Genomic DNA, 12271 nt, shown 5'->3' on the forward strand with positions numbered 1-12271 from the left:
CATGTATGTAGTGTCACAATGGATCTGAACCTTGAACTTGTATTAATTAAATACAATTATGAGAAGCACAGATTGGGTAGATGGACTTTTTTGCATTACTGAGCCATCATAAAAAAGGCAAAGGTTTAAGGAGAGAGGAAGGGGTTTTTAAGGAAAAACGTCTTGCGTACAATGCAGTTGATATCCAGAACATTGCTGCCAGAGGAGGTGGTGGATTCAGATCTATTTGCAAGTTATTTAGACAAACACTTAAATAAGCAAGGCATAGAGGATGGGATCCTAATGTGGGATTAATGCAGGAGGACTTGGGAGTGCTTGTGCATGAATTGCAAAAAGTTGGGTTGCTGTTGCAACAGGTTATTGAGAAGGCAAATGGAATGTTGGGCTTCATCGCGAAAGGAATTGAATTCAAGAGCAGGGAGGTCATGCTGCAACTGTACAAGGTATTGGTGAGGCTGCACCTGGAGAACTGTGTGCAGTTTTAGCTTCCAAGCTTGAGGAAGGATATACTTGCCTTGGAGGCAGTCCAGTGGAGGTTCACCAGATTGATCCTGGAGATGAGGGGTTTGACCTACAAGAAGCGACTAAATCGCTTGGGTTTATACTCACTAAAATTCAGAAGAATTAGAAGAGATCTTATAGAAACATAACATGATGAAAGGGATAGATAAGTTAGAGGCAGGAAAATTGTTTTCACTGGTAGTTGAGACCAGAACTAGGGGACACAGCCTCAAGATTCAGGGGAGTAGATTTAAAATAGAGATGAAGAAAACAGTTTTTCCCAGAGAGTATTGAATCTCTGGAATTCTCTGCCCAGGGAAGTGGTTGAGGCTACTTCATTAAACATATTTAAGGTTCAGTTAGATAGATTCTTACATTAAAAAAAGGAAAAGGCAGGTAGGTGGAGTTGAGTCAATGATCAGATCAGATCGTATTGAATGGCGGAGCAGGCTCGAAGGGCCGGATGGGCTACTTCTGCTCCTATTTCTTATGTTCTTAGAGTATGAGGGCAAAAATGATTAACATGAATGTGGAGCGATGGAGGCCCCAGTTCTGTACTGTAACACTCTTATCACATTGTTGGCTCACGTGAAGGACTGCACTTGTTCGTGGATCAATATCAGAGAGTCATGAAAATGGAGAGGCCAAGCAAGCAATCAAATGCAGTCAAGATACATTTTCAACTTTTTAGAGTGTTGCATGGGAAGAAATACACCTCCTTTGGGAGAGCAACCAAGTTCACCACTCCCGTCAGACTGCTTTTAAACTTCTCAAGCAGATTTACAGTGAGTTAAGTTGTAAAATCAATGGTTAGGGGCATTAACTGCTAACAATGGGAAATGGAAAATTGCTTTTGCAGCTGACCCACTTTACTTTAAACTCTGCCTTGTTGACATCTGCTTAGGTTTGGTGGCTTTTTGTCCTGCTTTTGATGGTTGCGGCTCGCAATAAAATCCAAATTTATAATCCCATTCAAGCACATCGGGTGATGGGGAGATACCCTGCCTGCACTGAGTCCATAAAAGTGTCATGATGGCACTGGCCCCCGATCCCTCATTATGATGCTTCCAAATTTAAGAAATACTCTTTCTCCTACCACCCAGAAAATTAAAATAGAGTTAATAAGCTCTTCAAACTTTAATTAGGCAGTTCCACATTTTCCCATTTGACCTTGTGTTTACTAATTCAGCTCTCCATGGCTCTTGTGTGTAGGCTTTGAGCTATACCTTCATGACCAGAATAATAATGAGTTTATTGTTGTCACATTTGTGGCCCGAAATGTGAAGTTAATAAAACATCAAACACAAGTTTTATACACCGCAAAAGTTAAATAAATGGGACCCAACAGTATCTGATAGATGTTTTCGATGTAAAAAAGAAAGGGGAACAACAATTCATGCAATCTGGACATGTGAGAGAGTAGAAAAATTTTGGGATGATCTCAATCAGATATTAAATAAAATAACAGAAAACAATATACCAAAGAATCCAGAGATCTTTCTCCTAAGTAACATAAAAAATAAAGAATTTGGAATTGACTTGGAGGATGCACAAAAAAGATTTGTTAAGATAGCCCTAGCTGTAGCAAAAAAATGTATTATGTCAACCTGGAAATTGGAAGATAATTTGAAAATACAACAATGGTATATAGAAATGAATAAATGTATTCCATTAGAAAAAATAACATATAGTTTAAGAAATAATATTGAAATATTCGAACAAGTATGGGAGCCTTACATTAAATACAATAGCGAAAACCTACCGGGAACAAACATTACCTAAGTTGATGGAAGGAGAAGAGAAGAAAAGAATGGACTCAGTAGAATTTCTGGTGTATTTTTGTTGAATGACAACATTGTCTAACTGAATTAATGCAACCTAGATTGTATAACTAAAATGGATGAGAGGGGGGGGGGGATGGGGGGGTGGCTTGGGAGGAGGGAGGGGGGAGGGAAAAAAGTCACTGTAAATGTGTGGAAAAGAAAAAGTGTATATCATGGCTATTGTGATTTATGGTGTGAAAAAAAAAACACAAGTTTTATCATGTAAACTTCTCAGAGTCTTTATTCTCCCGTTTTCTTTGTTCTCCTGCTTGTGCTCTTATCTCTCTCTCCTACCATGTGACTTCCGGTACATCTCATACATATTCATTATCATGACATCCCTCCTTTAATCAGAAATAAACTTTACCTTCACATACCAATATCCCTCGGAAACATACAAACATCGTAACTAATGGTAATACTATAACTCAACTACATAAAATATACTTCCTACAGCACTCATACATGCACTTTATGATATAAGATTAAAATACTGTCCCAAAGTTCTTATTAAAACTATGGCACAAAGTCTTCGTATCGTTTGGGCGGTTTCCGGTTTCGTTTCGGCCTGCCTGCGATATTGTCGTCGCTTCTCGGTTGTTCACTCTCAGCGTCGGAAATACTGCTCGCCACGGCTTCGGGTGTTTCTGGGGCTCTAGTCACTTCATCAGGAGTGCTGGTAACTGCCTCTGGAACATCATCAGGTCTCTCAGTTTCAGCATCTCGTATTGGCCTTTCAACCTCTTCGCTCGATGTATCTCTGGACTGGTACCTTTTTACACCTGATACATTTCTCTTATACAGGACTCCAGTCGGAGACTTGACTGTCACCATACTGCCACTTCTGGATACGACAGTATAGGGTTGATGGTAATAAGGTGTGTCTAGCTTACCACCAGTTTCATGCCTCACTAGAACATTATCTCCTGGCATGACGTCTGAGTACTTGGCTCCAAGTTTTGAATCTGTGTACAGCTTTGCTGCACCTTTCTTTTCAGCATCGTGGTCCCTCATCTCCTGGTCATCTCGGATTTCCTTTATTTCTGGCATTTTTGTGCAGATTTTTCTCCCAAAAAATGCTTCTGCAGGACTTTTTCCAGTGGTTGCATGAGGCGTTGCTCGATAGACAGCCACATAAGATAGCAATGCTTCTCGCCAATTTTGTCCTTCTGCGTGTGCAATCCTCAATCGTTTTTCAATGGACTGATTTTGTCTCTCTACTTCTCCGTTGGCTTGCGGCCATTTCGGAGTTACTTTATGATGGTGGATACCTGTGGTCCTCATGTATTCCGCAAATGTCTTGTTCGATCAATTCTTTAATTTTGGCTTTGACTTTGACTCATGCCCCAGCCATGAGGAAATATTCCAGCCCCAAAAGTACTGAGTCAAAGAGAAAATTCTTATCACCTTGAAGTTGTCTGTAATCCTCTGTAATCTTGTTTAGTCTTTAATTTTCTTCAAGCTTATCCCATCCTCGTCGCCAATGTCACATTTGTGGCCCGAAATGTGAATTAATAAAACATCAAACACAAGTTTTATCATGTAAACTTCTCAGAGTCTTTATTCTCCCGTTTCCTTTGTTCTCCTGCTTGTGCTCTTATCTCTCTCTCCTACCACGTGACTTCCGGTACATCTCATACATATTCATTATCATGACATCGTCATATATTGTACAATGTACATATGGACCAACATTCTTTCTTTCTGTTGCCAAACAGATACTTTGTAATAAATAGAACAACAGCATTGATGAAACTACAATAATGATTTCAAAGACACAAGAAATTTAAAAAGAGATAATAAATATCCACAGTTATCCTTGTTACAAAAATAATAATGTAGCAATAGTCCAGACAATCCTTCTGTGAAGAGGTTCAAGAGCCTGACAGCTGTTGAAAAGAAAGTTCTAGAATCTAAAGGTGCTGGTCTTTAAGCTTTGGTACCTTCTGTCCGAAGCTAGCAGGGAGAAGAGGTTATGACCACGCACTCAATGGGGGTCCTTCAGGATGTTGGCTGCTTTCAAGAGGCAGCACATCACATAGGTGTCTTCGATGGATGGGAGGTCAGAGTCTGTGATTAGCCTGGGTATGTTTTTTTACCTTCTTGAGGCTTTGTTGCCAACTGTCGTTATAGCTGACACAATCCACATGGGGAAGGTATTCTCTTCACAATCCTTAGAAAGTAGAGGCATCGTGAATTCTGCACCGACGGCCCAGATTTTGTGATAGAGATGGTGGTGACGCCATACTGGTTCTAACCCCCATTGAAGAAGGGAAGCCATTTTATCCTCTTGTTTGGATTTATCAAACCTATATAAGTGGAGTAAACTTGCCCAAGTGTCCAACAGATAGGAAGTAAATTTCAACATTGAGGGTGGGGGCAGGCCTGGATTGTGGATCTGAAGACTGATTCACAGTGTGCTAATTGTGTCCCAGTGATTACCTTTCAATGTGATTCAAATTAATCCCATGATGCTCCCAATCCCTGGCTCCTTTGATTCATCCACTGAATGATTGTTTTCATATTGAGGAATGAGGGTTGTGAGTTTGACAAGTATGGTGTGCTGTTAGACAGAATCAGACACACACAAGGTCAAGTCTGTACAACAGGCTTTAATCCACAAAGACTTCCACAGAGCCAGGCTGGCTGTGGCTGCAGCAACTCAGTGTGAGGCCTCAGGATATCCCGGAGGGTGATTGGTCCCCGACTGGGTGGGGCTCGATCCGTTCAGGCCAACTGAATGACAACCGGCCAGGTGTTGTCCAGTCCCCTTACACTCCTGCAGGTACAGAGGTTGCCCCCTGCAGTAGGCTGGTGGTGTACCACCACAACAAGCAACAAAGTCTGGGCTGAGGACTCCCTTTCCTACCAGTAGCCTGTACAGGCACCACTGTTCACTGACACAGTTGGTACGGTATTGCCAGTGGCTTTTAAATCCAGCTGCACACCAGGGTCACTTTTGGCTAAAGCTGGAGGCAAATGTCACACCAGTCAGTGGCATACAGCAGACCACAGCTGCACTGCCAATCAGGTTTAAACCAATTATTGTTTCCCCTGGACCCAGCAGGTAGGACCTACCCATTTAAATGTGCAGGGTACTGACGAATTGGTGAAATTCTGAAGGATGGAAGACAGTTGGCAATAATAAATAGTTTCTCATTCATTTCATACCCTGATTGGAAGTTAATGTCAAAGAAAGGCAGGGTGCAAAAAAAAACATAATTCCTGGTGAAAACAAGACTCACACTGACAAAATTTAACTTCAGTCACCAGAAAGGGGCAGCATGGTTTGCGTAATGCTGTTACAGTGCTAAATGATCGGGACCAGAGTTCAAATCTGGCACTGTCCACATGGGTTTCCTTCCATCATTCAAAATGTACTGGGGGTTGTAGGTTAATTGGGTGTAAATTGGATCGCACGGACTCGTGGGCCCAAAAGACCTGTTTTTGTGCTGTTGGTCTAAATTTAAAATTTAAATTCAAAACATCAGCTTAGGCCATGGAGTTGAACAAAAAATGTCCACCGACACTGGGGTCAAGTGCAATACATGAATGTGCTGAGAAACTAAGCAGATCAGGCAGCATCTGGTGACCAAGGTATCAGGCCTGGGCCTTTCATCAAGGTGTATGCAAAAACAGCAGGTGCTCGAATAAAAAGATAGGTGCCAATTTTTGCTCATACCTTGATGAAGGGCTCAGGCCCAATATCTTGGTTACCCTTTGCTTCCTTGGGATGCTGTGTGAATTTTTCCAGCGACTTAGGCCAAGGACCGTTTGAAATCACCTTTTTCAGACTCGTCAGCTTGTCGGACAATAGCAGCATTTTTTTTTTAGCTTGGTGCGATTTAATGTCCTTCTAGAAGTTTTGTAGGTTGGCACATGTGCTTAAAACCTGACTATTAATAGCCAAAAGTTTCACTCATTCAACAGCAGCTGTCGTTGTGACATTGCTGAATGCACAAAGCTGCATTAAGGGCACCATTAATCTTCAGTGCCTTCCTGAGCTCAGAAGCAAAAGGGAATCTAGACCCAAACGGTGGCATCAGTATTGCAATTGCCCTCTCTGTCGCTTCTGCTCAAGTCCACCTTCACCTGGCCAGATGCATAAAATACAGTGGGCGGATAAACGTTCCATTGTTATCCTGTGTAGACATTTTCTGCAGCTCAGGGCTCTCTCCATTCATCCTGCACTGACAATGAGTACAGGCTGTCCCCAGGTAACAAATGGGTTCCGTTTTTACAGATGTCCGCAAGTTAATTTTGTCAGTAAATCGGAAAATGCACAAAATTGCTCGATATCTCCACAGTATTTTGATGAATGGCATCAAAAGCACATGATACTGACAAGAAAGAGCAATCGTTTGTAGTAGAGAGAAAAAAAAACCTAGATCCGCTGTTCATGCATTTGAATTTAACATTTTGGAAGCCTATTCTCGTGTAAGTGTGTCCATAAGCTGAATGGTTGTAATCTGGAAATGCTTTTTAATGCTCTTTCATTGCAACAGGTATGGTGTGTGTGCTCGTGCGCAGGAGGATGTGTGTGGGAGGGTGTGTGGGGGTGGTGTGCATGTGTGGTTATGTGTGTGGGAGAGCGGTGCGCATGTGTTGATGTGTTCGTGTGGGGTGGGTGTTTAGAGGGTGTATGGGGGTGGTGCATATGGGTGTGTAGTGTGTTAGAGTGAACAGAGAAAGATTGACCTCTGTTAGTCTGCAGTAGGGACTGAGTGAATTTCACGGTATCTTCCACTCAGGCATTCTGTCACCTATAGGAAGCTCAACAACCCTAATTTCCAGGGTAATTGCTTGGTCATCATCTGTGTTCATGATAGTAGAGCAGGAGATCCTCCCACCATCTATGACCTCCAGTATCCTGATCAACGAATACAGTACATCTCAGAACCAGCATTTCCAATTTAAATTACGATATCCTGCATCAAAGTCTTGCCTAACCGAAACTCGCCTTGAATACAAGTTCATTCATAGTTGAATGGTGCAGTGCTGATGGCTCCAAACTGCTGTTGGATGGAAGTAGCCTGTTAATGCTTGCCCTTGAGGATTTAAGTTCACAAGATAAAGCAACAGAAGCAAGCCACTAGGCCCATTGAGCCTGTTCCATGACTCTGCACTAGGCTGAACTATGCTCACACTTAATTCCAATTTCCAGCCTTTTCCCCATATCCATTGATACCTTTATGAACGGATAACTTCTAATTTTAAGTGTGACCCCTTGTCCTTGATTCACCCACCAAGGGAAACATCATATCAACATTCACTCTCTCAAAACCTTTCAAATACAAAATGTTTCTATGAGATCCCCTCTCCTTCTTCTATATTCCAATTAATACAATCCAAGAGCTGCCAAATATTCCTCATACATTAGCCCTTGCATTCCAGGAATCATCCCAGTGAATCTCCTCTGCACCCTCTCCAATAACATCACATTCTTTCTAAGACTGAAGCCTAGAATATCTCTCTTCTCTGCAGCCCCTCCACACCAAGCTACACTGCCCAAGCACAGAGAGGACAAAAGCATTGCAAATCTGGATGGCTACCAGCAGTGACAAGTGTCATTGAACCTTTTTTGGCCATTTCCGAATAATCTGCGGTCAATCTTTCCTTTCACTGAACCTTTTCGCTCTTCAAAGCTTATCTCCAACCATTTGCTTGGAAATTGTTTGATGTGGCTTAGTGCTAAATTCCAATGCTGTGCTTGTCTAGGGTATTGTACAATGTAGAATGGGCAGTCATTGTCATGTTGAAAATTGCTGACTACATTATGCCGTAATACACCTCACCAGACTTTTTCCGCCATGGCTCAGTGTCCTCAAGCTTATCTACTGCAGTATTTCATCTATAATCACAATTACAATTCATTAGGAAGAGTTCCCAATGCTTTATTGTGCCACAAGAACTTCTCAAGGACAATCATGGAATAAAATTAATTCAGTACTAAGGAACAAAAGGATAAGAATAGGTCACTTAGCACTTGTGCAGCTGCCTTTAGTCAACTGGACCAACTTGAGGCAAATGTTTTATTTTTGCCAGCTTTGATAAATTTGCCATTATCTCAGCAGTCAAACAGAAGCCCCACCAAGTGAGGAATTGCAGCTCCCACCGTGCCTGTGAGGGAAGGACGGGGCTGGAGCGAGGGTGCCCGACTGTGAGCCGAGCTGGCGCATTCTCTCATTGCTTTTTTCCTTCCTCCACTTTCTTCTCCTCTTCCTGTCCTGAATACCCTTGCTTGGGGTATGGCTCCATTGCACCACCAGGGCCTTTGGTCCCTCACCAAACTGAGCACTCCTCATGTGAGAGCAGCGAGTGTAAGTGGCAAAAAGCTTTTTCCAAATCAGGGGTTCCCACTGCCGAAACCAGCATCGATATCCCACCACATGCTTGCAGCTCTCGCTGGGCAGACCTGCATCCCATCTCAGAGGCTAAAGCAAGCTGCATTATCCTCTCTGGGATTCCCTCCCCGAGGCTGCTCCACCCTTCTACCTTTCTCTCCCTCTTCCAGACCTTCTCGTAACATCTTCTTGGCCAAACTCTTGTTCAGCGTTTTTTATTTTTCTATTTGCCTCAACATCAGTTTCTTTCCTCTTCAGGTTCAGCGAAGCAACTTGGGCTATTTTATTATGTTCAGCTGCACCATAAATTCAAGCTGCTGTTAAGATGAACATAGCACATGTTTTCATGAAGTGATTAATACAATTAAAATTTTTAAAATGTTCATGATCTTACTTAATGTAATGGAATTCAGAATGAGATGAAGCTACACAAAGTATTTTCTGTTCTAAAAATATTCTAGCTCCTTGGTAACTGCTCCATACCAGTTTTCCTATCTCTTTTCAGAAATATAGCTTCAGTGATTTTAGAACTTCTGACATTTTCTTCGTTGTGACCCAAATAATGTCCGTGCTCTGCATTGTCCTAATGTGGCCAGACTGCAATGACTCCCCATTCCCATGTTCATGCCTTTTGCACAGCCACTTCTAGGCAGTAATATTGCGCCTTTATCGCACCACACCATTCTGTGTAAAAACTGCGAACACGGGATGGGGAGTTATTGTAGTCCCGCCTTTAAGCCGGCAGCGGAGGTAGTCACAGCGCCAAATTGAGGTCTGCATAGAAAGACTGGGACCAGGACGTTAGAGGATGTGAATGCACATGTTAAACTTCACACTAGATACCGACGCTGTTATTTTACATGTCCCGCCTCTTTTGCTTCCGGAGTGCCGGCATGCTATGTAAAATGACACAGTGGGGCAGCATTATGCAGGCTTCATGGTGGGTCATCTTTACGGCAGTACTGCGTGATCTCTGTGTATAAAAGGCTATTGTTGCTGAATCTTGTCAGTAATGGCAACACAGCTCCAAGAGGAGGAAGATCTGAACAGTTCTTTGCATGATCATCTCTTCTATCAATGCACTCTTCGCTGTTCAGCCTGATAACTCATTCTATCAATCTTCAGATCACTGAACTCAGATCATTGAAAAGCTGAGCATTTGAGAAGTATTGAGTGATTCCTTGGAAGGAGGGTAGATGGAGAAGTGGGTGGGTGTGTGGAGGGGGGTAGGGTGATGATCTACCAACCATTTAAAAAGGTTTTCAACCTAATCTATGTGCTTTAATTCTCTTATTGTCATGCCCAAACTACAAAGCAATTGTAATACCAATAATATTACAGATGATTTAATCTGTAATATATTTTAGAAATGCCTTATTTCTAAGCATGTTAATATATTCAAGAAAACAGAGGTAGGCAGAATACAGAGTTGGGTGGAGAAGTGGCAGATGGTGTTCAATCCAGATAGGTGTGAAGTCAAGGTCAAACTTGAAAGTAAGTACATGGATAATAGCAGGATTCTGAACAGTGTGGCAGAACAGAAGGACCTTTGGGTCCAAATCCATACATCTCTCAAGATTGCTGTCCAGGTTGATAGGGTAGTTAAAACAGCTGGCCTTCATTAATTGGGGGATTGCATTCAAGAGCCGTAAGGTTGCAGCTCTATTTTAAAAATTCTGGTTCAACCACACTTGGAAAATTGTGTTCAGTTCTGGTCACCTCATTACAGAATGAATCTGGAAGTGTTGGAAAGAGTGCAAAGGAAACTTACCAGGATATTCCCTGAATTAGAGGATTCCTCATGAGGCATGGTTGACAGAGCTATGGCTTTGCCCTTTGAGGCAAAGAAGGTTGAGAGGTGACTTAATAGAGATATACTAGATTATGAGGGGCACCAAGAGAGTGGACAGCGAACACCTTTTTTTCCCAGGGCGACAGTCGCAAATACCAAAGGCCATCTGTTTAAGGCGAGGGGAGGAAAGTTTAGGGGAGATGTCAGGGGTAAGTTTTTTTTATACAAATAATGGGTGCCTGGAATGCATTGCCAGAGGTGGTGGTTGAGGCTGGTGCAATAGGGACATTTAAAAGGCACATGGATGCAAGAAAATTAGAGGGTTATGGTGGCGAGATCAGGAAGGTTTACATGGGTCAGCCCAACATTGTGGGCCAAAGGGCTTGTACTGTGCTGTAATGTTTCATAAAAGGTAGTTGTGTTTAAACATATCTAGCAGATAAATGATAGCTCACAATAATAGTTTTGGTGAGAACAGCAACTATGGAACCAGGAATTTATGACCTGAATCAAACAAGCAACTCATACAAATAAAAATAGCAGTGTTTAACACTCTATAAATAAATGATATGTCGGTGATGTAGCTACTGTGTCAGCTTGTATAATTGATGAATGTCCTGAAGGAAACAATTGTCTTTGCGGAGCATGAGCTTGTGGAGCAAATGGTCCTATCAGTCTCTTGCAGAATCCTAACTTTAATCCCACGCTGGTTGTAAGGGTTAGTACGTTCTCCTCGTGCCTGCATGAGTTTTCTCTGGGGGCTCCAGATTCCTCCCACTGTTTGAAACATACCGGGGGTGTAGATTAATTGGGTGTAAATTGGGCAGCACGGACTCGTGGGCCGAAAGGGCCTGTTTCCATGCTGTATGTATTTATGTATGTCTACATTTAAATTTTGTGCTTTCATCTGTCAGCATCTGTAGTGGCCCAGAAGCTGCTGAGGCTTTGAAACAGGTGGCACTTTGCCCATCTAAGTCCCTATGGGACCAACAAATGAAACTCCTGACTTGCCATGTCTTCATACAGCCTGGGACAACAAAAACATGACAAGATGACAGATAGTAGTTTCAATATACAGTGACAAACAAATTAGTGGAAAGATGCTTTCTATTGAATACCAGATGTGTTGAATTCTGTGAAATGGAACAAGCAATGAAAAATTGTCAAACTCCCATCTGCGCCTTCTGTGTGCTAGATATGTGTTGAGTTCTCATGGGTTTGCATAGTTGTCAAAGGCACTTGTTTTTGTTTCTCATTAATGGGAAAGTTTCTTGGTCAAGCCAGAATTCTTGGAATGATTGAAATCCTTCTGTACAGAGCCACAAGTCTCCCCCACTTTACCCGGGAATAAATAACCAGTTAGAGTGGTGGAGTGTTTTGCTTAAATGGAGTTAAACAAGCAAGTCTGCAAGAATAAAGAAATGCATAAGAGCTTGCTGAAACCAAACCCTTCACCTGCTGCCCGAGATTACATGTAAACCTACTCCCTCTTTCTTCTTCTCATCCAGTTGTTTGAACGGGATTTGGGTATCCCTGATGAGGCCAGGATTTATTGCCTGTACTAATCACTCTTGGGAGGAAGCATCATCCTCAGTCCCACACTGCCTTTGGTTAATGAAGGAGCGGTAATAAGATAGGGCGGTAGCGGTTAGCGCAATGTCTTTACAGCTCCAGCAATCAACACTGGGGTTAAAATCCCACACCATCTGTAAGGAGTTTGTACATTCTTCCTGCATCCGCTTGGGCTTTCGTTGGGGGCCCCAGTTCCTTCCTTCTGTTCAAAATGTACTGGGGTTGTGGGTTAATTAGGT

The 12271-nt window shown here is 42.4% G+C and overlaps 1 protein-coding gene across 1 annotated transcript in view; it reads left to right on the forward strand.

Moving 5' to 3' along the window:
- adarb2 (adenosine deaminase RNA specific B2 (inactive)) overlaps positions 1 to 12271 on the forward strand; it is an 837813-nt gene that overhangs the window by 343012 nt on the left and 482530 nt on the right. Inside the window, 2 exon segments of the mRNA XM_069914681.1 lie at positions 8560 to 8594; positions 8596 to 8644. Coding sequence (XP_069770782.1) covers positions 8560 to 8594; positions 8596 to 8644 — 84 coding nt within the window.

This window comes from Narcine bancroftii, chromosome 1 (assembly GCF_036971445.1).
Source record: "Narcine bancroftii isolate sNarBan1 chromosome 1, sNarBan1.hap1, whole genome shotgun sequence".
Lineage (NCBI taxonomy): Eukaryota > Metazoa > Chordata > Chondrichthyes > Torpediniformes > Narcinidae > Narcine > Narcine bancroftii.